At 54.4% G+C, this 25,466-nt stretch overlaps 2 protein-coding genes across 17 annotated transcripts; one reads left to right on the top strand and one right to left on the bottom strand.

The window, feature by feature from the left end:
* The first annotated feature begins 928 nt into the window (after positions 1-928).
* Positions 929-19,680, top strand: Ehbp1l1 (EH domain binding protein 1 like 1). Of its 16 annotated transcripts, none has more exons than XM_075973181.1 (21): positions 931-1,318; positions 4,403-4,460; positions 4,660-4,755; positions 5,616-5,669; positions 5,760-5,938; positions 6,017-6,159; positions 6,612-6,647; positions 6,744-6,809; positions 6,893-7,055; positions 7,205-7,595; positions 9,861-10,037; positions 10,503-10,660; positions 10,749-10,797; positions 11,580-12,272; positions 17,664-17,733; positions 17,832-17,887; positions 17,984-18,107; positions 18,252-18,351; positions 18,858-18,931; positions 19,013-19,127; positions 19,263-19,680. In XM_075973181.1, exons 1-21 carry the CDS (start codon positions 1,215-1,217, stop codon positions 19,360-19,362), a joined length of 3,006 nt encoding a protein of 1,001 aa, XP_075829296.1. In that variant the 5' UTR covers positions 931-1,214; the 3' UTR covers positions 19,363-19,680. The 16 variants fall into 16 exon arrangements, 15 of the variants coding, with proteins under 15 accessions (XP_075829288.1, XP_075829292.1, XP_075829298.1 ...); XM_075973180.1 differs by having other exon boundaries at positions 9,855-10,037; XM_075973176.1 differs by having other exon boundaries at positions 7,205-8,180.
* A 714-nt stretch (positions 19,681-20,394) lies between these two features.
* On the bottom strand, positions 20,395-23,525 carry Kcnk7 (potassium two pore domain channel subfamily K member 7). The gene is made up of 3 exons (XM_075973188.1): positions 23,207-23,525; positions 21,252-21,650; positions 20,395-21,042 (listed from the first exon to the last, which is right to left on the bottom strand). Exons 1-3 carry the CDS (start codon positions 23,523-23,525, stop codon positions 20,810-20,812), a joined length of 951 nt encoding a protein of 316 aa, XP_075829303.1. The 3' UTR covers positions 20,395-20,809.
* Positions 23,526-25,466: the final 1,941 nt, after the last annotated feature.

Raw genomic sequence — 25,466 nt, 5'->3', positions numbered from 1 at the left:
TACCAGGCACTGGGCAGGGAGAGAACACAGAGATGCGTTGCTCTAGGGCACTTCTCTAACTGGGTATGAGCCACCTTGCAGAGGCTCATTACCATTGAGTTGGATGGCTGAGTGATAAGGAGTCTAATCTAGGCGTTAACACCACAGCTAACGCCCCAGGGACTTCCCAGGGGAGGAGAGAAAACACCCACAGACTATTTTCTCTAGCCCTGATAACGGATTGCATTTAATAAGACCTGGCAAAATCAGCCCGGTCCTGTGCTACATGCTTTCCCACGTTTCAACCTTCTATGACCGTTAAAGATAGAACTATAATTGGCCCCATTTAACAGACTTCAAAACCGAGGCACAGAGTGTTAGTGCTTTGTCCAAGGTGGCACTCTTGATTAGAAACCAATATTTGAACCTTTCATTGCTTGTGAGATGTGAGGACTGTTTTTCCTCGTGCCAGCTGAGAAGTCCGGTTTTGTGACACTAGGTGCATCCCGCCAAAGCTGGCTCCCTACTCGGAACTTTTCTTATCTGATTAAGACGTGGGTGTTAGCCAGGGTCTCCCACCCCAGAGCTAAGAACCGCTGGCTCTGGCCCAGTGGACGCTGAGGACTATGAGCAAGACCCATCTTCTTCCTAGGTCTCTGCTTTACAAGCTTGAGAAGTGGGGTACCGAACAGGACCACAAAGGTTGCAGGCAGGAAGGGAGGCGGTTGTGGCAGCTCTTGGGAGGACAGCACCAAGTTGAGGTTGTCATCTCTTGGAGCGCGGAACGCACATGTTCAACCCTATACCCCATCCGGCCCCCGGGCGCCCACCAAGTCGACTTTGTGGTCGGGGCTCGTTCCCTCCACCCCCAAGCCGGGTGCCGGTGCCCGGTCGCGTCCCGGAAGCGGGGTCGCCCCGCCCCGCGCTGCAGCCCCGCCCGCCTTCAGACGGGGGTGCGGCTCCAGGAAACCGCGCTCTAGCAGCTCCGAGCTCCGACCAGCTCGACGCGCCGGGACCGCCCCGCAGACTCAACCAGCCCACCCGGAGGACCCCAGCGGCCGTCCCAACAAGCGCGGCCTAGATCCGAACCTCAGACACCTCTATACGGACGGGGTGGACAGGACGGGCATAGCAGAAAGGGGCCCCAGAGACCATGGGGACCCTGGCAGGGCCAGCAGTGGCGAGCAAGCGGGATCTCCGAGCCTGAGAAGTGGGCGGCAAGAGCTCCTAGGGCCATGACTTCGGTGTGGAAGCGCCTGCAGAGGGTGGGCAAGCGGGCCGCCAAGTTTCAGTTTGTGGCTTGTTACCATGAACTGGTGTTGGAGTGCACCAAGAAATGGTGAGTAGAAGGGAGGCCTGAGGGAGCCCCCAGACTGATGTGGGACTCGGTTTAGCTTGACCTTTTTGAGTCTGAGAAACTCGCCCCAAGTCTAACGACTAACGGGGTTCCCATCCTAGGTGTGTCTTGCAGCTCGGGGGACTCCAGGAATTGAAAGGTGTGGAGAGCCTTGTGTGGGGCAAGGCTCACAGGCAGGAGGATCGTTGCTCACATTTAAATCAGCTGTGCTCCGACCTGAGGGAGGAGGCTTCGTTCCTCAAGCCAAGAGCAGCTGGACTGGGTGGCAGTGGAAAACGGAACAAGTTTTGAGATCTCCAGGTGGCCAAGGCTGGGACAGACTTCATGGATCTTAGTTCAGTTCAGAGTGAAGATGTGGCCTTCTTTTCTGCCCCTCCCCCTTCAGCCAGAGTGGGCCCCAGAGGCTGGGGATGTCTCCACAATGTCCTTAAAAGGGGAAACTGAGCTTGGAGGGATGAGGAGGGAGGCGGGGAGAGGCTTAAAGGGGCCTGAGGTCCTAGGGGTGGTAGGTGGTAGGTGGTAGGGAGGGGCGGATCTGTGGAGGGAAAAGTAGGCAGGTTAGGGGCCAACACATGAGAGGGTGCAGGCCTTGTCCTGGGCTGTCAAAGGGCCCTAGGGCTGTCTGGCTCACATGCCCCCACGGGGCAGCTGCCCAGGCCCCTGCGTCACACCCTAAATATATGTGCACACTGGTGTCAGCTTCCCTCGGCTGGATTAGGGCACAGCTGTGGGGGCCTCCGCAGCCCAGTTGGGGCTAAATATAGAGTCCCAAGGGGGAAGAGCAGGAGTAGGCCGGAACCATGGGGTCTGAAGGGAGGGGAACGAGCAGAGGCTGGGGTCCTTAGGTCAGCCACCATTAATCTTTGGCCTTGAACATGCTGGGTCCACTGGGAGGCCCTTTATGCAGTAAAGGCAGAGGGAGAATGGGAGCTCGTTGGGGTAACACAGCAGAGCTGGCACTTGAACTCTGGCCTCTGGTTCCTGCCCCAACATTCTGGGTGAGGCCAAAGGGACGCCGGGCATGGTTCTGGGGAGTAGACAGAAGGTACAGACAGTGTCAGTGGATTGAGTCACAAGCAGCAATGGGTAAGGCCTGCTGGGCTTCTTAGCCAGGAGCCCAGGACAGGAAGCTGCCCCTGCCTAGGTCATAGCTTCCCAGGAAGGCGTGCCTGCCGTCCTGAGTCAGGCTGACCAACCAGGCCACACCCTCTCTAGGCACCCCTACTGTTTCCCTTTTCTGGGAAGGCCTTGCTGGGCCATTGCCTGTGGTTTGGGGCTGGGAATGGCTGCTTACTTCTAGGTCAGAGGACTCCAGACTCAGCTGTGTGACATTATCTGGCCTACTTCTCTGTGTTCGGAAGCCTCAAAGGTTAAGAGCAAGCTGCTTGTCCTGCCTCAGCCTCCAGGGAGGCAGTGAGCTGGGCAGACCTAGCATCCAGGCATGGGGCTGGAAACAAGCGGGGAAGGCTCTCACGTTGCCTTCCCCTGATTCTCTCCTGGACCGACCCCACCCTCCTGGGCAGTGGTTAGAGACTAACTCAAAAAGGCCCTGTCCCCAGGGCCCAGCCAAGTGTTAGTCCATTGTCAAGGACCAGGCCTGCGCAGCTCTCTCCCTGCTGTCTCCACCTTTGCATGTGTCTGCCTTTCCTGCAACACATGCTTGCTGTCCATCTTAGCCGTCCTAACCTGGAAGTCTCCTCAGGCTTCCCTGGGACTCCATTGCCAGCATCAGTGGGTCTGGATTTAAGGAGGTAGGAGTCCTGTCTGACCCCCTCAGTGCGTGGGGGTTGTCTAGTGTCCCTAACCCTGTGCTTCTCTGGCCTCACTCCTCCCATTTGCCCTTGCTCTGCCTCTACCGCTCCCTGAGCCTCAGATCCTTGCATTTGAAGAGTTCCTCCCCTGGAGCCTTCTCTGAAGATCAGCACATAAGCGCTTCCTCCACTCCTGCCTCTGCTCAGATACCCAGCCAAAGGGACATCAGGCAGGCTCCTTCACGGCACCCACAAAGTCGTGACTAGTTTATTTTCTTCACACACACACACACACTTTTTTCTTCTCTTTCTGTCTTCTATTTATTTATTCATTTATTTATTTATTATTTTTATTGAGACAGGGTCTTACATGTAGCCCTTGTTGGCTTGAAACTTGCTATATAGACCAGGCTGCCCTTGAACTCACAGACCTGCCTCCATCTGCCTCAGGCACTGGCACTGAAGACCTGCACCACCAAGCCAGGCTTTTCCCTCCTTGTCTTTACTTTTCTTCCACCTTCCTTGACCTCAAGGGTCTGGCCTCAGCCCCTTTTCTTCTCCTCTCCTCTGCCCTCAGAACAAGCTGAGCTCCAGAGGAACTCCACAAATATTGTGAACAAATGGACTTCTTCACCACCAAGTCTTTGTCTTCCCGTGTTTCTGTGTGTGCACACATGTGTGCCTGCTGCTGTTCCTGTCTGTCACTTTTTCTTTTTTTCTTCTTATTTTTAAATTTATTTTATGTGCATTGGTGCCAAGGTGTCAGTTCCCCTGGAACTGGAGTTACAGACAGTTATAAACTTCCATGTGGGCCGGGCGGTGGTGGCGCACACCTTTAATCCCAGCACTTGGGAGGCAGAGGCAGGAGGATCTCTGTGAGTTCGAGGCCAGCCTGGTCTACAAAGGGAGTTCCAGGACAGGCTCCAAAGCTACAGAGAAACCCTGTCTCGAAAAACCAAAAAAAAAAAAAAAACCTTCCATGTGGGTGCTGGGAATTGAACCCAGGTCCTCTGGTAGAACAAACAGTCTGTGCTCTTAGCCACTGAGCCATCTCTTCAGCCCCCGTGTCACTCTTTTTCAAAGGCCCTGCTGGGCCATAATGTCTCAATCTTCACTGTCCAGGCCTTTGCCCTTCAGTCAGCCCCACCCTGCCTGAGCAGCCCCACCCTACACCCGGTGACCCTAGATAAGAAGCTGCCCATGCCCTCCTCCTTGGGAAGGGGACCAGAGGAGACCCCCAGGGAGCTAGAAAAAGGAGGAAGAGAAGACGGGGAAGCTAGATTGGGCCTGCTAAGAGTTCTTCCCTTTCTTCCAGGCAGCCAGACAAGCTGGTAGTGGTATGGACTCGGCGGAACCGACGCGTCTGCTCCAAGGTGAGAAAGACTGGCAGCTGGGGGTCCAGGTTGGGAGGCAGGGCCAAGGGGGAGGTAGATGAGAGCTGATGGGAAAGCGCAATCAGGTGCAGGTCATATCAGTGTCCACCGGGAGAAAGGAGGATGGGGGAAGAGGATAGGGCCTGATGGTGATGGGGAAGGATGAAGACCCAGGAGGACTCCCTGCTGCCTCTTACAGGCCCACAGCTGGCAGCCCGGCATCCAGAACCCATACCGTGGCACTGTGGTGTGGATGGTCCCAGAGAACGTGGACATCTCTGTGACCTTGTACAGGGTGAGTCTCTGGAGCTCAGGTATAGGCAGAGAATAGCAACGCTGGGTGTGTGGCTCTATTAATGGGATGCTCACCCACAGGAGGAACCAAGTGCTGGAACCAAAAATTGCGTGGGTTTGTTGCAAGTGACTGAAGAGATCTTGGGGGGGGGGGTAGCATTTACCTAACCTGTAGTATCCAGTCTGGGATCAGAAGCCAGGACAGAAGGACTAAAGAGCTGGCTCAGTTAAGAGCACGGCTGTTCTTCTTCTTCTTTTTTTTTTTTTAATATTTATTTATTTACTATGTATACAATATTCTGTCTGTGTATATGCCTGCAGGCCAGAAAAGGGCACCAGACCTCATTACAGATGGTTGAGCCACCATGTGGTCGCTGGGAATTGAACTCAGGACCTTTGGAAGAGCAGGCAATGCTCTTAACCTCTGAGCCATCTCTCCAGCCCCACGGCTGTTCTTCCAAAGAACCTGGTTCCATTCCCAGCCCACACACAGCATCTCACAACCATCTGTAACTCCAGTTCCAGGGGATCCAACACCTTCTTCTCTCCGATAGGGGCACTGCATACACATGGTACACAGACATACATCCTGGCAAAACTCCATACACATAAAACCAAAATAAATATTTTAAAAAGAAAAAAAAAAAAGGAGTCAGAGTGCAGGGATGGCTGGAGGTGTAACTCAGCTGTAGAGCACTGAGGTTTGGGGTGCAATCCAGTACCGCATATACACACTCAGAGAAGCCAAAGTGCATCCCAGGCGGGCCCAGCAGGTGTGATACCCCCTCCCTGGCAGTGCAGAGTGCTCTCCTGGCATTGCCTTCCTTGAAACCCTGTGCTCACCTGTATTCCCCTCTCCAGGAACCTCACGTGGACCAGTATGAAGCCAAAGAGTGGACATTTATTATTGAAAACGTGAGTGTCTGGGTAGGTCGGATCTGGAATCTCAGGGACCTCAGGGCAGCACTGATGCTTCTGCTGCTTCCCCACTTCCCACACCTGCAGGAGTCCAAGGGACAGAGAAAGGTGCTGGCCACAGTTGATGTGGATCTGGCTCGCCATGCCGGGCCTGTGCCTGCGCAGGTTCCGCTTCGACTGCGTCTCAAGCCTAAATCTGTGAAGGTAGTGCACGCTGAGCTGAGCCTCACCCTTTCTGGGGTGCTGCTGCGTGAGGGCCGTGCCACGTAAGTCTCCGCCTGTCCTCCCAGGCCCTAGCCTGTGAACTCTGAGCCCCGCCCTCACCCCTGACTTCAAACCCACAGGGATGATGACATGCAGAGCCTGGCCAGTCTCATGAGCGTGAAGCCTAGTGACGTGGGCAACTTGGACGACTTCGCTGAGAGTGATGAGGATGAAGCCCATGGCCCTGGGGCTCCTGAGGTCCGGGCACGAGGCCCCCAGTCAGGTGGGCTCATAGTCATCTGTGGGTTGAGACTGCCAAGACCTAAGATGGATCACAACAAGTGTTGGTTGTTCTGGGGCAGGGTCGGCTTGTGCACACCCAGAGAGAGGTCCTTATTACAGCAGCTCCAGCCTGGCCAGCAGCTCTGATTGGCCAAGCTTGGTCCTGGTCCTAGAGGTATATCAGTCTCGAGCAGAGTTCTCTAGAATGGGTCCCCAGTATCTCCCCATGTTCCCGGCCTTCTCACCTGGAGTGGATGTCCATTTGGTCCCTATGAAGTCTGAGAATCTGGGTCACATGAAGTGTGGGCTCTGTCCAGTCTCCTACCCTCAGCCAGTCTGCCTTCCTCCCTTCTGCTTTCTCTCCATCCCTCCTTAAAGCCTTTCATCCTTCATATTTGCGGTTCTTTCTCACTCTTTCTCTTTCTGCATCTGGGGGCCTGCCTCTTCTCCAAGGCCGGGGCTGTGCCCTGAGACCGGGGCGTCTCCCAGGTAGGCCCTGAACTCTAGTCGGGGGTCAGGGTGGGGCTCAAACTATAGAACGCTGCCTCGGCCTGACTCTACCCTTCCAATGGATTCCCCCTTCAGATCTCTCGCGAGAGCTGAAGACACTCTGTGAAGACGAGGAAAGTCACACGCGGCCCCAGCAGGCAGGTGAGACTGAGCCTGAGACTAGAGCTGGGGACTGGACCTTTGTCACAATGCAGTCCTCAGCATTCCTCTCCCTCTCCCCCTAGCTGCCAGATCCTCTAGTGCTGAAGATACCAACCCTGCCCCTGTGAGTGCCCCTGCGCCCCCGGCCAGGGCCTCCCGGGGCCAGGGGTCAGAACCAGCTGCTACAGCCGGGGGCCAGGTGGGGCCTGAAACCCCAAGGCCCCCACAGTCCCCACCAGAAACAAGGTAAGGAGCCACCTCTGTTGCTGTTAGAAACAGATGCATCCCACCCAGCCCCTGCCCTCCCCTCCAGTGCTGCCACACTGTCAAGGGTGTTCTAGAAGTGTGAGTGGGGCTCTATGGGAGACCACAACGCTTGTCTGCTCTTTCCTCAGGTCCACCAGGCAGCCAGGCCAGGACATGGTCCCCACCCCAGCCCCTCGGCTCCGGAAAGGCTCTGATGTATCCCGGTCCCCAGTACCCTACACGGGGGATGAGGGTCCTCCAACAGGAATGGGTTCTTCTGGGGAGACCCAGGCCAAGATAAGCTCTCAGGAAGGGACAGAGGCCCATGGAACCGAGCCAGAGCCAGACATTGAGGGCAGAGATTTTAGAGATGCTTCAAGAGGAGAAAGATCTGAAGTCGAAGAGGGGGACACTGGGGACAGGGCAGAGGCTAGTGGGGCAGGAAACACAGAGAAGAACACTAAGGAGCCATGCATCACAGCTGGAGAGGCTGAAGAGAGTTCAAAACTCCATCAAGTAGATGCTGAGCAGACGGCAAAGGTACAGCATATAGCCATGGAGGGACCAGAGGATGCAGTACTGGGGCCCAAGACAAGACTCAGGGAAATTCCTGAGGCTCCTCCTAGGAGTGCTCAGAGGAGGATGGGTGTAAGGACCCAGGAAGAGGCTTCCAGTGACCCGAACCAAGCTCCAGCTGAGCCTGAAAGACATCTAGGGCTCCTCAGTGGTGCCAGGCCTGCAGACCAGGAGAGAGAAAGCCAAGAGGTTAGGAGTGGAGCCCCTGTTATTGGGAGGACAGGCCTGGAGCAGGGTCCCTCTGCTGGAGCAGCAAGCGCTGGGCCCCAGGGCAGCAGCTCTCAGGAAGTCCTGCCAGTGGACCAGAAGGTAGGATCTGGAGTTATGAGGGCCCAGGAGGCAGAAGCTGGGGAGCCAAGGGTTCTGGAAACAGAGGCTGAAGGGGTGCCTTGGAAGGTTATAGGGACACCAATTACAGATGCTGGGAGACCTGAGTCCCCAGAAATAGAGACTGGTACAGCAGAATCTGAAACACTGGAGGCCCAAGAGTCAGAAGCAGCAAGATCAGAGGTCCTGGAGCCAGAGGCTACCCGAACAGCACAGTCTGAGGTACTGAGGATCCAGGATAAAGAGATTGGGGTTCTGGGGATGCTGAGGACAGGGACTGAGAAAAGGGAGTCTAAGGAATTTGGGATCCAGAAAACAGTTGGGGGTTCTACAGTTCCAGGTATCAAGACAGTGACAGCAGAAACGAAGATATTGGAAGCCCAGGAGGTAGCAGATGGGGGAGCTGGTGTGTTGAAGATAGAGGCTGAGATACTGGGAACCCCAAAGACAGAGGCTGGGGAGGCAGAAGCTAGAATATTGGAGACTCAGAAGGTAGCAGCCAGAGGTTCAGAGGTTCCAAAGGTGGAAGCAGAGATGGCAAAGGCTGATATATTGGGAATGCAGGAGACAGAGGTGGGGGCTTGGAGTATTCCAAGGATAGAGACTGAAACAGCAGTAACTGAGATATTGGGAATGCAGGAGACAGAGGTGGGGGCTTGGAGTATTCCAAGGATAGAGACTGAAACAGCAGTAACTGAGATATTGGGGACCCATAAGATAACATTTGAGGATTCAGGGCCCCCACAAATAATATCTAGAAGAAAAGAGACCCAGGAGATAGAGGTGGGAGGTTTGGGTGTTTCAGTGATAGGGGCAGCAGAAGATGGCATATTGGAGGCCCAGGAGATATCCACAGATCATGAAGTACTTTGGGTCGAAGCTGAGAAACCAGAAACTGAGATGGAAGGATCCCTGGAGGCAGAGGAGGAAGGCTCAGGGGTTCTGGAGGTAGACACTGGGCCAGCGGAAGCCAAGATCTTAGAGGCTCCAGAGATAGCAGCTGGGGTTTTGGGGGTTCTGGGAATAGGAATCGAGGGAGCCAGGGTCTTAGAAATGGAGGCTGACTTTTCAGAAGTCCAAGAGACAGAAGCCAAAGAGCTATCTGGGGGTTCTGTGGCACTGAGAATAGTGGCTGGGACAACAGAATCTAAGATGTTAGAGGCCCAGAAGACAGAAGTGGGGGGCCCTGGCATTTCACAGATAGAGGTTGGAGGGGCAGAGGCTGAAATACTGGGGACCCAGAAAATAGAATCTAGTGGTTTAGGAGTTCCAGGGACAGAAGCTAAGATGGACGAGTCTGAGATCTTGGTGGCCCAGGAGACAGAAAAGATTTGGGAGATCCCAGAGGTAGAGACAGAAGCAGTGGATACTGAGTTATTTGGGACCCAGAAGGCAGAAATAGAAGGTTTGGAGACCCCAGAGTTAGAAGCTGAGACAGTAAAATCTGAGATTCTGGAGTCCCCAGAGACAGAAGTGAGGAAATCAGGGCTCCTGGGAACAGAGAGTGAGGTAGCAAAAGCTGGGATGCTGGAAACTGGGAAGACAGAAGCAAGGGATTCTGGGATCTCCAGGCCAGAGGCTGGAACAACAGAGGCTGAGGTACTGAGGGCCCAGAGAGCAGAAACTATAGTTTGGGGATCTGAGGAAGCAAAGACTGATACTTTGGAGGTCCAGGAGCCTGGAGCTTGGGGAGCCCTCAAGTGTGAGGCTTTAAGCATTGCAGTGAGTAGGCCAAGAGCTTCTGGGGCCGAAGACATAGCACCAGAAGCCTCCAGGGTACAGGAGACAGAAAGCAAATTTTTGGGGCTAGTAGAGGCCAAGTCTTGGACTTTGGGGCCCCAGGAAGCAGAGAGGGAGGGGTTTGAGTCTCCAGAGAATAAATCTGATATTTTTGAGGCCCAGGAAGCAGAATGTGGGGTCTTGGAAACCGTGAAGGGGAAAGAAGCTGGTGAAAGTCTTCAAGAGGCCAGCCTGACTAAGGCACGGGTGGCCAGTGGGGCAGGGGCTGGGGGACCCAGGCCCTCGGGGGCCTCTTCCCCAGAGGAGCCTGAAGAGGACAGGAGGCTGCCGGGCAGCCAGGTAGGGATGGGGGCCACTGATGGCCAGTCTGCTTCTTCCACTAACCTGGGGCTGAGTGAACGGTGACTCTGCATGGACCCACCTGGTGGACCAAGAAAGATGCAGTTTTGATGGGGAGGGGATTCAGCTTCAAAGAAGGTTCCTCCTCCCTCCTCCCTCAGGATGCCTGGCTCTTTCACCCTGCTAGGCTGCATGGAGCTGGATACCCTTAAGCTGATTTTCTGGGCTGACTTTGAAGTGTGGCTGCTGGTGGCCTCTGACCTTGCCTGGGCACCACTGACCTTTTAGGTGACCTTGGCAGATAACTTCCTTACCCCAAGCTGGCAACCCAAAGCTCTGGCCAGTGTTTCTGGTGATCTTTGTAAACTCCGAACTGGGGTGGTTTTATGCCAGGCCTGAACTTCCTCAAAGGGTGGAGGACATGTCATTAGAATACATCCTCTGATTGTACCCTTGTGTCCCCAGGCACCACCTGCCCTGGTCAGCTCCAGCCAGTCCCTGCTGGAGTGGTGCCAACAGGTCACCAATGGCTACCGTGGTGTCTGCATCACCAATTTCACCACATCCTGGCGCAATGGCCTGGCCTTCTGTGCTATTTTACATCGATTCTACCCAGACAAGATGTGAGTGCCAGGGACATGGGGGTGGCTGGGAGGGAGCCTGCAGGGATATTAGTGCCAACCATTTCTGACCAGCACATTCTCTCTGCAGCGACTATTTCTCTCTTGACCCCCACGACATCAAACAGAACAACAAACAGGTGAGATGAGGAGGGGCCATGGCTGAAGAAAGGGTCTAGCCAGAGAGTCAGGCTGCTGGCCCCAGAGTTGGAGACTCTGAGGCTCAGGACCCTGGTCTACTTTTTTTTTAAATTTATTTATTTATTAAGGATTTCTGCCTCCTCCCCGCCACTGCCTCCCATTTCCCTCCCCCTCCCCCGATCAAGTCACCCTCCCTCATCTGCTCGTAGAGCAATCAGGGTTCCCTGACCTGTGGGAAGCCCAAGGACCGCCCACCTCTATCCAGGTCTCGTAAGGTGAGCACCTGGTCTACTTTTTAAAATCCTTTTTTTTTTTTTTTGGTTTTTCGAGACAGGGTTTCTCTGTGGCTTTGGAGCCTGTCCTGGAACTAGCTCTGTAGACCAGGCTGGTCTCGAACTCACAGAGATCCGCCTGCCTCTGCCTCCCGAGTGCTGGGATTAAAGGCGTGCACCACCATCGCCCGGCTTAAAACCTTTTTGGTTATTAAATTGTTTGCCCTAATTTTGTTTTGATGTTTTTAATTTTAAAAGCATATTTCCCTAGATTTCCTTAGATAGTTGTTTATTTATTTGCCAAAAATCATCCTTTGATAACTGGGTGGGCGATGTACAGTTGCTAGGTAACAGTGAGGGCGGGCCTTGTTGCTAGATTTCCCTCTGCAGGAGGGTGAAGGCGTTGCTAAGCAAATCCTGGCTCTAGAGTCTCAGGGACCCCTAGGCTGGCTTGGATCCGGAGTGTTGCTAGATCGCTGCTACTTCTGACCAGAGTGCACCCTTTCTAGGCTTTTGATGGCTTCGCTGCGTTGGGTGTGTCTCGCTTGCTGGAGCCAGCGGACATGGTGCTTCTGTCCGTACCTGACAAGCTCATCGTCATGACGTACCTGTGCCAGATCCGAGCTTTCTGTACTGGGCAAGAGCTGCAGCTGGTGCAACTGGAGGGCGGTGGTGGCTCTGGCACTTACCGTGTGGGCAACGCCCAGCCGAGCCTGCCCGACGGCCTGGACGCAGGCGACCTGGCACAGCGGCTCCGAGAGCATGGGGCTGAAGCGCCCACAGAGTCCAAGGAGGCTGTGAACCGCGGGACTGGGGCGGTACCCAAGGTGGCCTCTAGGGACACGGACCTGGGCTGCACCTCCAAGGATGGGGAGACTGACCAGGAAGCAAGCTCCCCAGAGGCACCCTCCGATGGCCCCAGAGCCCGGTCATCCACATCCCCCGTGGCCCCCACAGAGGGGCTGGTAAACGGAGTTGGGGTGCTGGGCGTTACAAGTGGTGTGAGACTGAGACGGTCCTCGGTCAATGGGGAGACCGGGCCGGTACCCCCACCCCGAGCACATGGCTCTTTCTCCCACGTGCGTGACGCTGATTTGCTAAAGAAGAGGAGATCCAGGCTACGGAATAGCAACTCCTTCTCTGTGGATGACCCGGACTCTGGAGCTGCAGTCGGCGCGGGACCTGCAGGAGTTGGGGCTGTGGTGAGCACCCCTACCCCGCTGCAGCTTAGGATAGTGGGGAATTTTCAGAGAGGGCCCTGAGTGGTTCCGATGTCAGGGCTGGTGCAGGGGTGGCAGCTTCAGAGAAGTGGCTTCGCTGGATGCTGGGATGGACTTCAATCAGATGGAGCCTGGTGATGTGGAAGGGTCCCCAGGTATGGCACTAGGCTTCCTGTTCGGGGACAAAGCCCACAGAACACCTAGGCTTCCAGTTTTGTACATGTGAGGAGTTCCGAACATTTGTTAGAAACATCTGCCCAGTTTGTAGAAACAGGGGCTGTAGCAGGAAGTTCCCAAAAGGCTCCAAGTTCTGCACCAGCTCTTAGGGCCTATTCTTTCTCCGTGGGTGGCCTTGGATGTCACCTAGCAACCACCTAGCCCAATAGCTAAAGGAAGGAATACTGTCCTCTGGTGGCCCCTGTAGCTCCTCCCAGTCTCCAGATTATCTGACTTGAATTTTTAACCCCTGAGGCTTAATAGGAATTAGTAGGTGGGGCTTCTTGCCTCCACACCGCGCCCTATAGGTCGCAGGTCAACTCTCTCTCTCTCTGGCCAGTCTGAGGGTGACAGCAGAAGGGGCCAGAGGGTCCTGTATGGGTCGATGGACAGTTTTCCCTGGTGGAAATAGAGGACCAAAGAAATAACTCAGTGGTAGAGCATTTGCCTAAGAAATTCTGGGTTCAAATCCTAGTGTCACAAAGTGCGAGGCAGGGTGGCAGATGCCTGTAATCCTAGCACTTGGGAGGTAGAAGCAGAAAAAACAGAGTTCAAGCCCTTTCAAAACAGAACATGTCAGGGCTAGGGGGTGGAGGCTTAAGTAGGTAAAGAGCTTACCACACACGCATGAGGACCTGTAAAAAGCCTGTAGAAATCTGGGTGTGATGCCATGTGCCTGGGAGGTGGAGACAGGAGGTTCCCTAGGGCTTGCTGACCACCCAGTGTAGCTAATTCGTGAGCCCTAGCTCCAGTGAGAGACGCTATCTCAAAAATAAGGTGGGGGAGTGATGGCTTATCAGGCAGAGGTTCCAGTCACGGAGCATGAGGGCCTGAGCTCTATCCCGGGGGTCCATATATGGCGGAAGGAGAGAACCAGTTCACACACGTGTCCTCCACCCTCCACACGTGTGCTCCCCCAGTACACAAATATAAGAAAGAAAGGAAGAGAGGAAGAAAACACAGTGGTGTGCAATAGAGGAAAGCAGGAGTTATCTGGCTGCCTGCCACACATCACACCTACACACACGCGCGCGCACACACCTACACACGCACACGCGCGCGCACACACCCTCACACGCGCACGCACACACAAGCAGGAGTTATCTGGCTGCCTGCCACACATCACACCTACACACACGCGCGCGCACACACAAGCAGGAGTTATCTGGCTGCCACACATACATCACACCTACACACACGCGCGCGCACACGCGCTCACACACGCGCGCACACACAAGCAGGAGTTATCTGGCTGCCACACATACATCACACCTACACACACGCGCGCGCACACACCCTCACACGCGCGCGCACACAAGCATGCAACACACACATCACAGGAATTGACAGAGGAGAAAAGAAAATGGGAAGGTCTGGTTCTCAAATGAGGAGGCCCACACAAGCAAAGACAGTGGCATCAAGGACATTCCGACCACATTTAGGGAACTGACAGTCGTCTCCATGAAGTCCCCAGATGGCAGTGAGGCCAGTCTGAGAGTAGGAGCCCTGAGGGAAGTTCCAGAGACATGTGAGCCTGGGGATGAGACTAGAGAGGCATTTCCTGTAGGAGGAGGTGGCTGGAGGACTTCTAGCCCAGTTGGCTAATGTAGGTCAGTAGCTCTTTAAGTCACAAAGGGAAGGATTCAGCGGTCACCCTTCTGGGGCTGAGTCCCAGCATCTGGTCTTTCCAAACCAGGCCCTCCTCCTGCCCTTGTCCCACAGGAGATATTTGACCCATAAGACGAGAGAAGGCCCTCTCATTGGCTGGCTTTGCCCCTACTGTTTTGGGAGGGTGTTCATCCTCGCTCCACCCTTGGAAGCTCCCCAAGGCCTGGAGTGGGTTGAGGTCAGGAACCTTGAGGCTGAGGTGGGCCAGAAGCAGCCTGATGAGAAACATGGGTGCTTCTAGGGCAGCCCATCAGAGAAAGCACAGAAAGAGGAATTTGGGTCAGACATGAGGAAGAAGCTTTGGGATTCCCACAGGGCTGGTGTGAGTAAGCATAAAAGCCGCTGACATTTGCTTTCTTCACCCCCTCCCCCGATTCTGCCTGCTTTGCCAGGTGGGCCATCCCCATGATTCCTTGGCTTCCCACAGTGCCCCTTCCAGGAAGCCACGATTCCTGCCTTTTATGGGTGGGAATAGTGAAGTTGAGGGAGATGAAGAAGCTGCAGCTGTGAACTAGGGTTCTGAGCTTGCAGTACTCATTGGCGCCCTCTGCTGGGCTCCACACAGTTGACCCCCCCCCCCCCCCCCCCAGCTCCATCCTGGTCAAGCCACTTCTGGGCTTTTGCCCTGAGGATAAGGATCAAAAGTGTGAAATCCCTTTGCAGAGTGACATGAAGCCACCTGCATGGTGTCAAACTGGGAGCTAAAGTTTCCCCAGATGCTGGGCTGGAGTCCGGCCATTTTACATGCAAAGATACAGCCAAACCCAGTGTGGCAGGGCCTCCAGGCTTGGGAACAAGTTTTGAGTTAGACAGCTCTGGGCTGTAGATCAAGTTCTGGGGCATACTTCATCTCTGGCCCCTGTTCCCTTGTCTGCAGAGCGATACTAGCCTCTGCCTCACGAGGTCCTTGAGGTGACATCTGTGCTTAGCAGTATTGCCTTTAGTTGTGGGCCTTGTGTGCTGGACCCTGGGTCTATCCAAAGGGTCAGTCTCTGGGAGAGATGGCCCTGGGTCTATCTAAAGGGTCAGTCTCTGGGAGAGATGGCCCTGGGTCTATCTAAAGGGTCAGTCTCTGGGAAAGATGGCTCAGGGGTTAAGAGCACAAATTGTTCTTACAAAGGACCTGAGTTTGGTCCCTGTACCCACATCCAGCAGCTCACAGCTGCCATAACTCCAGCTCCAGAGGATCTGATGCCCTCTTCTGGCTGCCAGGGGCACCTGCTCTTGTATGGACATTTCCACACACATGATTCTAAAAACAAACTAGGGCTGGAGAGATGGCTTAGTGGTTCGGAGTGAGCCTTAGTCTTCCAGAGGACCCAAGTTCAGTGCCAAGCACACAAGACAGGCAGTTCACAACAGCCTGTGAGTCCAGCTCCAGGTTATCCAATGCCTCTGGTCTCTGAGAGCGCCCACAGACACAAACACACACATATACGCACGATCAAAATTAAATCTTTAAAAAATTGTTAACAGGGCTGGATAAAGGTCTTAATGGGTGAGAACACATAGTGCTAATCCAGAGGACCCAAGTTCAGGTCCCAGCCCCACATCAGGTGACCCACAGCCGTCTGTGCTAATCCAGAGGACCCAAGTTCAGGTCCCAGCCCCACATCAGGTGACCCACAGCCGTCTGTGCTAATCCAGAGGACCCAAGTTCAGGTCCCAGCCCCACATCAGGTGACCCACAGCCGTCTGTGCTAATCCAGAGGACCCAAGTTCAGGTCCCAGCCCCACATCAGGTGACCCACAGCCGTCTGTGCTAATCCAGAGGACCCAAGTTCAGGTCCCAGCACCACACCAGGTGACCCACAGCCGTCTGCTCCTGCCCTAGAGGATCTGATACCTCTGGCCTATGTAGGCACCTGCACTCATGCACACACAACACAATCACACACAAAATCAAGATAAATTTTAAAAATCTTTAAAAATAGTCAGGTGTAGTGGTACAGGCCTTTAATTGCAGTACTCAGGAGGCAGAGGCAGGTGGATCTCTGTGAGTATGAGGTCAGCTTGGTCTACAAAGCAAGTTTCAGGTCAGCCAGAGATGATACATAGTGAGTTCCTGTCTCAGATAAATAAATGGGCCGCCTCTCGGGAGTTAGAGAGGCTGCAGTAACCAGCAGCATGAAGAGGTGTGTGGGGTTGATGCTAACGTGAGTAAGCCTTGGGGTGCTCTCTGCCTCAGTGGGGGATCAGGACAAACTTCCAGACACTGAGGGCCAGGAAGGGAGGCAGAATGTGTTGAAGGAAGTCTGAGGAGGCCCTTGCAGGACGGGTTCAAGCTGAGCCAGGAGGTCTAGCTAGATTGGAGCAGTTCAAGATGGAGGGTGGTTTCAGACCAAGAAAGCTTTTTAGGGAACTGAAAGTCCATTGCTGTGACCAGAGGGTGGTGACCTGGTGGGGCTCGGATGGCAAGGGAATTGAGGTTGAAGCTCCCGACTGTCCTGAGCATGAGACTGGGGGCTGAGATGGGTGTGGAGTGAATGTTCTGAGGTCAAGACCTCTCAGCTTGAGGGAGAAGTGAATGGCAGGGTGTGGTGTGCTGCCCCCACAGCTAATCCAATCCAGACAGGCTAGCCCCTGAGCCAGGGAGGCTGGTCTGAGAGTACACACTGGGGTGACCCGGAAGAGGGGCTAGCAGTATTGTCAAATGAGTTAAAAGTTAGGCCCCGAGGGCTGGATGGTAGGCTTAGGGGTCTTGCAGAGGACCTGGGTTCGGTTCCCAGCACCATCACAGTTCATAACTTCAGTTCCAAGGGATCTTCAGGCCAACCGACACCCTCTTCTGACCTCTGCAAATACTGAGCGCCCACACACTGCTCATACAGACATGCAGGAAAAACACTCAAATAACATAAGATAAATCTAAAATATTTGCAAAAATAACCGGGCTCTAGAGACATGGAATGGGGCAAGGTGGAGCCAGACTTGACCCTTCCAGGATAAAATTCTTCAAGCTCTGTGAAGAGCATTGCTGGCTCTAGGTCTAGGATCCTGTCAGGTAGGAGGGTGCCCTCTTCTGGCCAGAGGCTAGATGCCAACTCGGGATAGCCTAGCTCCTGATGAGACTTCTCTGTCACTCAGGGGCACTAGCAGTGATGGAAGTGCCCGCGCTAAGCGACAGGAGCCAGATGACCTAAGGGGCTCTTTGAAGGGATGGGAAAGAGGTAGAAGATAGGGCCCCGGCTATGTCTTTCCAAACCTTTGCCTCTGACCTTAAAAGAATGATCAACTCAGTGCCCCTGAAGGAGCGTTTGGAGGCAGAGAGGTGGGTGGGCCCAGGCCCACAGATGGCGGTGAAGGCATGCTTTTTCCTTGAGGAAGCCTTTACCCTGAAGGAGGTGTTTGTGAGACTGGAGGAGTAGCTGGGTAGCTGTGTCTAAGAGGAAGGATTCTCCCTCCCTGTGTGTGAGAGACTGTGGTTATCTGCACTGACTGGGGGACTGTTGGAAACTCAGCCCAGCCCTCAGCGGACTCTTTCCACAGGAAGGCCCAAGCCCTGACTCCAGCCTTGACTCAGGCCCACGCACAGCCGCAGCCCCGCAGCAACCTTCTGGTGAGTGGTGAGCCGGCTTAGCTGATCACAGATCCTTCTGGGGGACTTCCTGGGGGCTTCTGCTAGCTGGAAGAACCCAGCCTGGTGTCTCTCTGCAGGTGGGAGCCCTCCTTCAGAGGAGTCACCCCCTAGTCCAGGGGACGAGGCTGGCCTGGTAAGGAGGACCAGGTGGGTGGAACTGTCGTGGTATTTTCTGAGCAAGGCCTGTGATGAGCTCACCTGTCCTCCGCCTTCCCCCCTCCTCTCCCAGCAACGGTTCCAGGACACAAGTCAGTACGTGTGTGCGGAGCTCCAGGCCCTGGAGCAGGAGCAGAGGCAGATAGATGGGCGGGCCGCTGAGGTGGAGAAACAGCTGAGGAGCCTTATGGAATCAGGTGGGACAGGCATTTGGGAGGCGGCACAGCTCGAATCCCTTTGGTGGCTGGAAGAAGGTTTCTGAGATGCCACTAGGGAACGAGAAACCCCTTCCCCGAGCCCCGATAGAAGGCAGCTCTGGTGACTGTCCTGACCTGATTCAGGTGCCAACAGGCTGCAGGAGGAGGTGCTGATCGAGGAGTGGTTCACCCTGGTCAACAAGAAGAACGCACTCATCCGGAGGCAGGACCAGCTGCAGCTGCTGTGAGTGAGTCTTCCTCCTTAGGCCCTCCTCCTCTGCTGGCCCCGCCCACCCGCTGCTGAGTCTTCCTCCTTAGGCCCTCCTCCTCTGCTGGCCTGATTTGATTCTAGCTTTACAGTAAGGAAAACGGGCTCAGAGAAATTTGAGCAGGCTAAGTGGGGTGACAAGCCGCTCTCCCCATCATTGTCTTTACCATCCTGCGTGCCAGAGGCAGCTTTGCTTCCCTTTTGCATTTGGAATCGTTTCCCCAGAACAATGTTAGCTTTCTTTTTCAATCAAATAATCCTTTTAGGGTATTTTTTATTTTTTGTATAAAAGTGGGATGTGGAAAAGGAGCAACATGCATATCTAGAGAGTGACCGAAGGGCAGCTGAGAACTCTGCATGGGCACCGGAGCAGCACTGGGGTTCTCCCAGCCCTCCATGGAAACTGATAGGTAGAGATGAAGTGGTCACAGCCTTTGACTCTCCCATCCCACTTTGTCTGACTTGGCACCTTTCCCCATCAGCATCGAGGAACAGGACTTGGAGCGGAGGTTTGAACTGCTGAGCCGGGAGCTGCGGGCCATGTTGGCCATTGAAGGTAGGAAATGGAACACAGAGGCCGGAGATAGAACAGGGCCAGGGTGGGCACCCCTCCTGACTCAGGCTCCTGGTCTCTTAGAGTGGCAGAAAACCGTGGCGCAGCAGCACCGAGAGCAGCTCCTGTTGGAGGAGCTAGTGTCGCTGGTCAATCAGAGGGATGAGCTGGTCCGGGACCTGGACCAGAAGGAGCGAATGTGAGCCGTGGGACCTGGATGGATCTGGGAATTGGAGGACCTCAGGGCGCCTCTTGGAATGGCATGTCTGGAGACTTGGGGAGGGGCTTGCAATTACGGCCACCTTTGAGGCTGACTTGAACCCCCTGTTCCCAGTGCTCTAGAGGAAGATGAGCGCCTGGAACGCGGCCTGGAGCAGCGACGTCGCAAGGTGAGCCGGCAGCTGAGCAGGCGGGAACGCTGCATGCTGAGCTGAACCTCCTGTCTGGTTCTCGCTCTTCTTTTCTCTGGTCATGGACCCTTCCTCGCCAGTCCCCAAGCCTGCACAGCGGAGGACAGAGCCCTCATACTCCTTCAGCGGACAGAAGCAGGGCGGACTGGACCCGCGGACAGGAGCAGTCGAGCCCGCCCGGCAGTATTTATTTATCGAGTGTGTGTGAATGTTTTGGTGGTGGCCAGGATTCCAGGGCGCTGCACAGAACTCTTCCCCCGTCTACAGAGCGGAGCCTGCCTGCCACCTACATCCTTCTCTTTGTGTCTGGAGCAATAAAGTTGGAGTGCCTGCCCTTTCTCAGGAGGACTTCAAGAGAAGGAAGAGGGTGGGGCTTAGGCTAATAATGCTGTCAATGTGATTCCAGCCCGGGCCAGCGAGCTTGGAGGTTCACAGATGATGAGGGCCAGAGGGAAAACTCATTTAGAAAGAAAATCTGAAATCACAGGCATGGTGATGATAAACAGCTATAATAAATCCAGTATTTGGGGTGATGGTGTAGGTAGAACGAGCAGGAATTCAAGGCCAGCCTTGACTATGTTGGTGGTGGCACTTCCCTGCCCCTCTCCACCCCCCAGTTTCTCTGTGTAGCTTTGGAGCCTGTCCTGACACTAGCTCTGTAGACCAGGTTGGCCTCGAACTCACAGATACCTGCCTGCCCCTGCCTCCCAACTGCTGGGATTAAAGGTGTGCGCCACCTCCCGGCTCATATTTTTTTCTTTCTTTTTAAGATTTGTTTGTTTTTATGTTCATTGGTGTTTTTGCCTGCATGTATGTCTGTGTGAGGGTGTCAGAGTGTCAGATCTTGGAGTTACCGTGTGAGCTGCCATGAGGGTGCTGGGAATTGAACCCAGGTCCTCTGGAAGAGCAGCCAGTTCTCATAACCACTGAGCCATCTCTCCAGCCCCTCATGGCACATATTTTTAACCCCAGCACCGGGGAGGCAGATCTCTGTGGATTCAAGGCCAGCCTGGTTTACATCATTCTAAAGGGGAAAAAATGAAATGGGTCATTCAGATAGCCCAGTGGATAAAAGCGTTTATTAGGCAAGCTTGAGGATCTGAGTTCAATCCCTGGAACCACCTGAAGGTGGATGGGCGTGAACAAAATCCACAAAGTGGTCCTTTGACCTCCAAACATGCCCCGTGCCTCCACGTGTGAGTGCACACACCCACACTAGATTTTTTTTATTTTTGGTTGATGTACATGTACTTACACTTTCAACTGTGTTCCCACACAGACTGAGCCCAGAGCCTCTTGGTGCGTGCTAACTAAGCATCCCGTTTAATGTTTTAAATTAACATTATCCCCTGACATCCTGTACCCACAACCACTTCCTGCTCTGCTCCCCAAGCTCTCCTCAGGGCCTCCTGTTCAAAGGCCTCCAGTGTACGTGAGGTATGTGAGCTGAAGATCCGCCACCTGATTTGTATCAGCAGGCTGGGGTCTGTTCTGGTGTTGGTGCTGGAATGGTTTGTTCCAGTGCCGGGGGGTCAGGAGGCATGGTGCTCAGAGCCAGCTCATCTTGACCTAGGATGCCATCTTGGTCTTCATCTGTTCTAGAGCCACTGGGGCCAAAGAATTTTACCATGGCACGAACCTGTGGCAGCTCTGAGAAGGTCTCTACTGCTAACAGCATGGCCAGGAGCCCCAGGAGCAAGTAACCTGGGGAGAAGAGCTAGTTAGGGTGGCTCTTAGGGTGCTCCCTGTGCCCCCCACCCAATTCCCAGTGTGATGGCCGACCCGGCTCTACATGCAGCACCCAACATGGCCCCCGTGCTCTTTGGACCCCAACACTCATTTCGTATTCTAGGATAGGGTCCCTCTCGGAGTTGTAGTCCACGCTCCTCTACCCTCCTCCTTCCTGGACTCACCAAGAAGTGCGAACTGTCCGAGGTGGTAAATGGCTGGATGCAGGCCACGCCCACGGCCGGGCAGCAAGTCCCCTAGGCCAATAGTGCTGAGGGAGCCGAAGCAGAAGTAGATGGCCTCCAGCAGGCTGCAGTCACCCTGCATAGCCCACAGCACCAGGGCTGGCAACAGTACAAAGACACAGGCCACCAGGAGCCCCAGTCCTGCTGCTTGGAGCAGGGCAGCCTGGGCTGCTGCCAGCTGCCACCGAACAGCTACCCAGGCAGCCGGAGAATTGAACACAGGCAATAGGCAGTGGCGCAGGGCAGCCACAAGAGCTAGGGAGGCTGGCAGCCCGAGGGCCGCATAGACCACACAGAAGGCCTTTCCGCCCGCAGACAGTGGGGCCATATGGCCATAACCTGGAAAAAGAGAGAGCAGGGGCTGTGAGCTTTTGAGTGGATGCCTATTGGAGTCACATTTTCTCCATCTCCTCCCACAGAAAGCTGCCTTTTGGTACCCAAAATGACATGAACACCAGGCTAGGGTCCTCTTTGCCTGGATGGTGGGCAGGTCCCTTACCCTCACTGGATTACTGTTGTCTCTTCTGGAAAATTAACCCTGAAGACACTCATTGAGACCTTTTGTGCTGGAACAGAACTGATGTTCTGTCTTTGACGGGTCCTCCCTCTCTCCCTTTCCCTGTCCTTCCGATGGGACCTAGAGAGCCTCGTGCATTCCAGGCAAGTGCTCAGCTGATATACCCCAGCCTGATACCGGCTTCCTGAGGTTTATTAGGGTTTCTCTATGTAACAGTCCTGGCTGTCCTGGAACTCGCTTTGTAGACCAGGCTGGCCTCGAACTCACAGAGATCCACCTGCTTCTGCCTCCCGAGTGCTGGGATTAAAGGTGTGCGCCACCACCACCCGGCTATCAGTTACCTTAATCAGTATTTCCGTATCTTCAACCAGTGGGGTGCCATCTGCTTTCACCCCCATATATGTATCCTTTCTTTCTATGTGCCGTATCTTGTGCTACTTTGGATCTAAACCTGCCCAGGCCCTGATTTATGGTGGGGAAAGCAAGTATGGAAACAAGAGGTTCTGAAAATGAACTTTTTGGTATGCATGAGAGACAGCATCTAGAGCCAGAGAAACAGGGGCAGAATAGGAAAAGGTGGGAGAGTGGAGCATGCTGGGAGAACAGGATCAATGGGGTTCACAGGTTGTAAACTCCAAAGCCCATAGGAATCAGATGTCGTGAGGACCGGGTGTGCCAGAGGCAGGCCCCATTCTGCGCGGCCAATGAAATACATATTTCACTTTAAAAAGTATTTAGACTAGCCGGGCGTTGGTGGCGCACGCCTTTAATCCCAGCACTCGGGAGGCAGAGGCAGGCGGATCTCTGTGAGTTTGAGGCCAGCCTGGTCTACAAAGGGAGTTCCAGGACAGGCTCCAAAGCTACAGAGAAACCCTGTCTCGAAAAACCAAAAAAAAAAAAAAAGTATTTAGACTATTTACAGGACAACAAAGCAAAACTGTAGGACTTTATTTCCCAGTGTCTAGGCACATGCTGTTCTCCTGGCCAGGAATCTCATCAACCCTACTTATTTCTGCACCCTGGTGACTGCTGCAGCTCACTACTTCCTCTCCTCAGCCTCCTCAGAGGGTGACTGTGTTTCCCACAGCACCCCTCCATCCAAGAACCTCTCCCACCCTGTCGTGTTCTTGTCCTGGCTTCAGGCCTATGTGATCTGGGCTTCTCTTCTGGACTCAGAGTGCATAGGGGTGGGGCTAGGAAGGCCACACCCCTCCTGGCAGCTTAAGTGGAGGCACCAGTTGGGGTGTGTTGTGTGGGGAGCCCCAGTTATGATGTCAGGCCTGATAGAGCCTTGGCTTTGTCTGGAGCTTTGGGATGGGGGAAGGGCTGCACGCTAGGGCTCTCAGGTCTTCTAGATTGCCCGGTGGTGGTGGCCTACCGGTGGTGGTGAGGATGCTGGCGGTGAACAGCAGAGCTGAGGGCAGGTCCCAGTTGCTTTCCTCTGAGCTGTTTCCCAGGCTGGAAACTCCATGGGCCTGTGCCCTCAGGACCGCACCTAGCAGCTCCTCCAGCGCCTCAGGTGGCAAGCAGGCCCTGTGCTCTGCCTGGAAGGTAGACAGCTCAGCTTGGAGCTGGGCTTGGAGTTGCAGTGCTGGAGGACCCTCCAGGGCCTGAAGCACCACAGCCCCGAGGCCCATGGCCAGCAGGTGGGCTACAATCAGGAGCAGGTAGCGGGCCCAGGGCTTCAGTCTCCCCATAGCATGGCACTGAGTCTGGGGCTGTAAGGGAGCTGCCTAAGTCACCACCGGGGAGGGGTTGCAAAGGGCGTGGCTGGGAGGAGGTGCTGCGTGGGTAGGTGGCTGAGCAGGGTGTGAATGGAGGGAGGTGAGTCTGAGCACTCCCAGTTTCTGGCGCAAGACATGGCAGACTGGCACTGGGGATGGGTGGAGGAAGGCACTGTGGTAAGAAGATCGATCTTAGCCTGGAGAGGGCCTCACAGCGACTCAAAGTCACAGTTCCTCAGTGTTTGCTCCATTTCACTCACTCAGACACCAGGGAAGATGGCAGACACAGGTTTCTCCCCTCCTGCTGCTCACACAAGAATCTGCTGAGAAACCACCAGGGAGGGCAAGCTTCTCAGCAAAACTCTTTGAAGGAAGTACTATTTCAACCAGAGAAGACAGTTATGAGCTGGGCCGTGGTGGTGCATGCCTTACCACAGCCTTCAGGAGGCAGAGGCAGGCCTGAGTTTGAGGTCAGAGTAGTCTACAGAGCGAGCTCCAGAGCAGCCAGAGCTACACAGAGAGCCCCTGTCTTTATAGAAAAACAAAGCAAAGCCAGCTCCGGCACTGGGAAGATGGTTCAGCTGTAAGGAGCACTTGCTGCTCTTCCAGAGCGCCTGGGTTTGATTCCTGGCACCTACATGGCAGCTTCCAATTGCCTATAACTCTAGTTCCAGGGGATCTGACCCTTCTTCTGGCCTCCTCCAGTACCAGGCACACTTGTAGTGAAGACATACATGCAGGCAAAACAACCATATATATAAGCATACAGGGCCGAGTGTGGCACACACCTTCAAACCCTGCATTTGGGAGGCAGAAGGGCAGATCTCTTTGAGTTTGAGGCCAACCTGATCTACATAGTGAGTTCCAAGACAGGGCTACAGCGTAAGCTTGTCTCAAAATTAATAAAATTAAATAAAAAAATAAAGTAACAAAAAAGTCAGTCATAGCAATCAAGAGACTAACCACAAGGAAAGATCTGAGGACAGAGGTCTTTGAGGACAGTGGACGGGGAAAGACGATTCTATGGCATTCTGGGTGGAACAGAGGTGGCCTAGGCGGAGGGCAGAAAAGAGTTGTGAGATTTAGATGGAAATAGTTGGGGAGAAAACGAGGTAGGAGCCCTCTGGACAGGTGATGCTGCCAAACTTCCTGTCCCAGCTCTTGCGAGGATCTCCTTGCGTGGCCAGACTGCAGACCAGGAATGGCTGCCATGTGTAATGGGGAGGTTCACTCATAAACCATAGAGGGGCCCTGGCCTAGGGAATGGGAGGTTCATTCATAGACCATAGAGGGGCCCTGGCCTAAGGAATGGGAGGTTCACTCATAAACCATAGAGGGGCCCTGGCCTAGGGAATGGGAGGTTCATTCATAGACCATAGAGGGGCCCTGGCCTAGGGAATGGGAGGTTCATTCATAGACCATAGAGGGGCCCTGGCCTAGGGAATGGGAAGTTCATTCATAAACCATAGAGGGACCCTGGTGAAAGTGGGTGAGACAGAACCTCAAAGTAGTGTCAAAAATGTCAAGGCGGGTCACCATGATACTCCGTGGGCACACTTATTCTGTCTGCATCCAGGCCATGGACTAGAGGCAAACCCAGGACATACCATCAAAATGTTTCCCAGAGGGCTACGGGCATGAATCTACCTGGGCTGGGGAAAGTGTGACCTGGGCATTGTCCTAGAGGTGATGATATTGTAGCTGGGCCCAGGAGACAGGCAGGGACCAGCCAGCAGCAGGGAGCAGGACAAACCCTCACCTGAATGGTAGAAATGGCTCAGGTAGAACTGTGGCTGGATGAAGCCTGGCCATGGTGGGAGAAGAGATGAGATCAGCATGTGTAAAGTTAGGGAGCTGAGATGAACCCTTACTGGTTACCAGGATGGTGGGCTTGGCCCTAGGAGAGGCGTGCGG

This window comes from Microtus pennsylvanicus, chromosome 5 (genome assembly GCF_037038515.1).
Source record: "Microtus pennsylvanicus isolate mMicPen1 chromosome 5, mMicPen1.hap1, whole genome shotgun sequence".
NCBI classification, from domain to species: domain Eukaryota; kingdom Metazoa; phylum Chordata; class Mammalia; order Rodentia; family Cricetidae; genus Microtus; species Microtus pennsylvanicus.
This window is presented reverse-complemented; position numbering and strand designations above follow the sequence as displayed.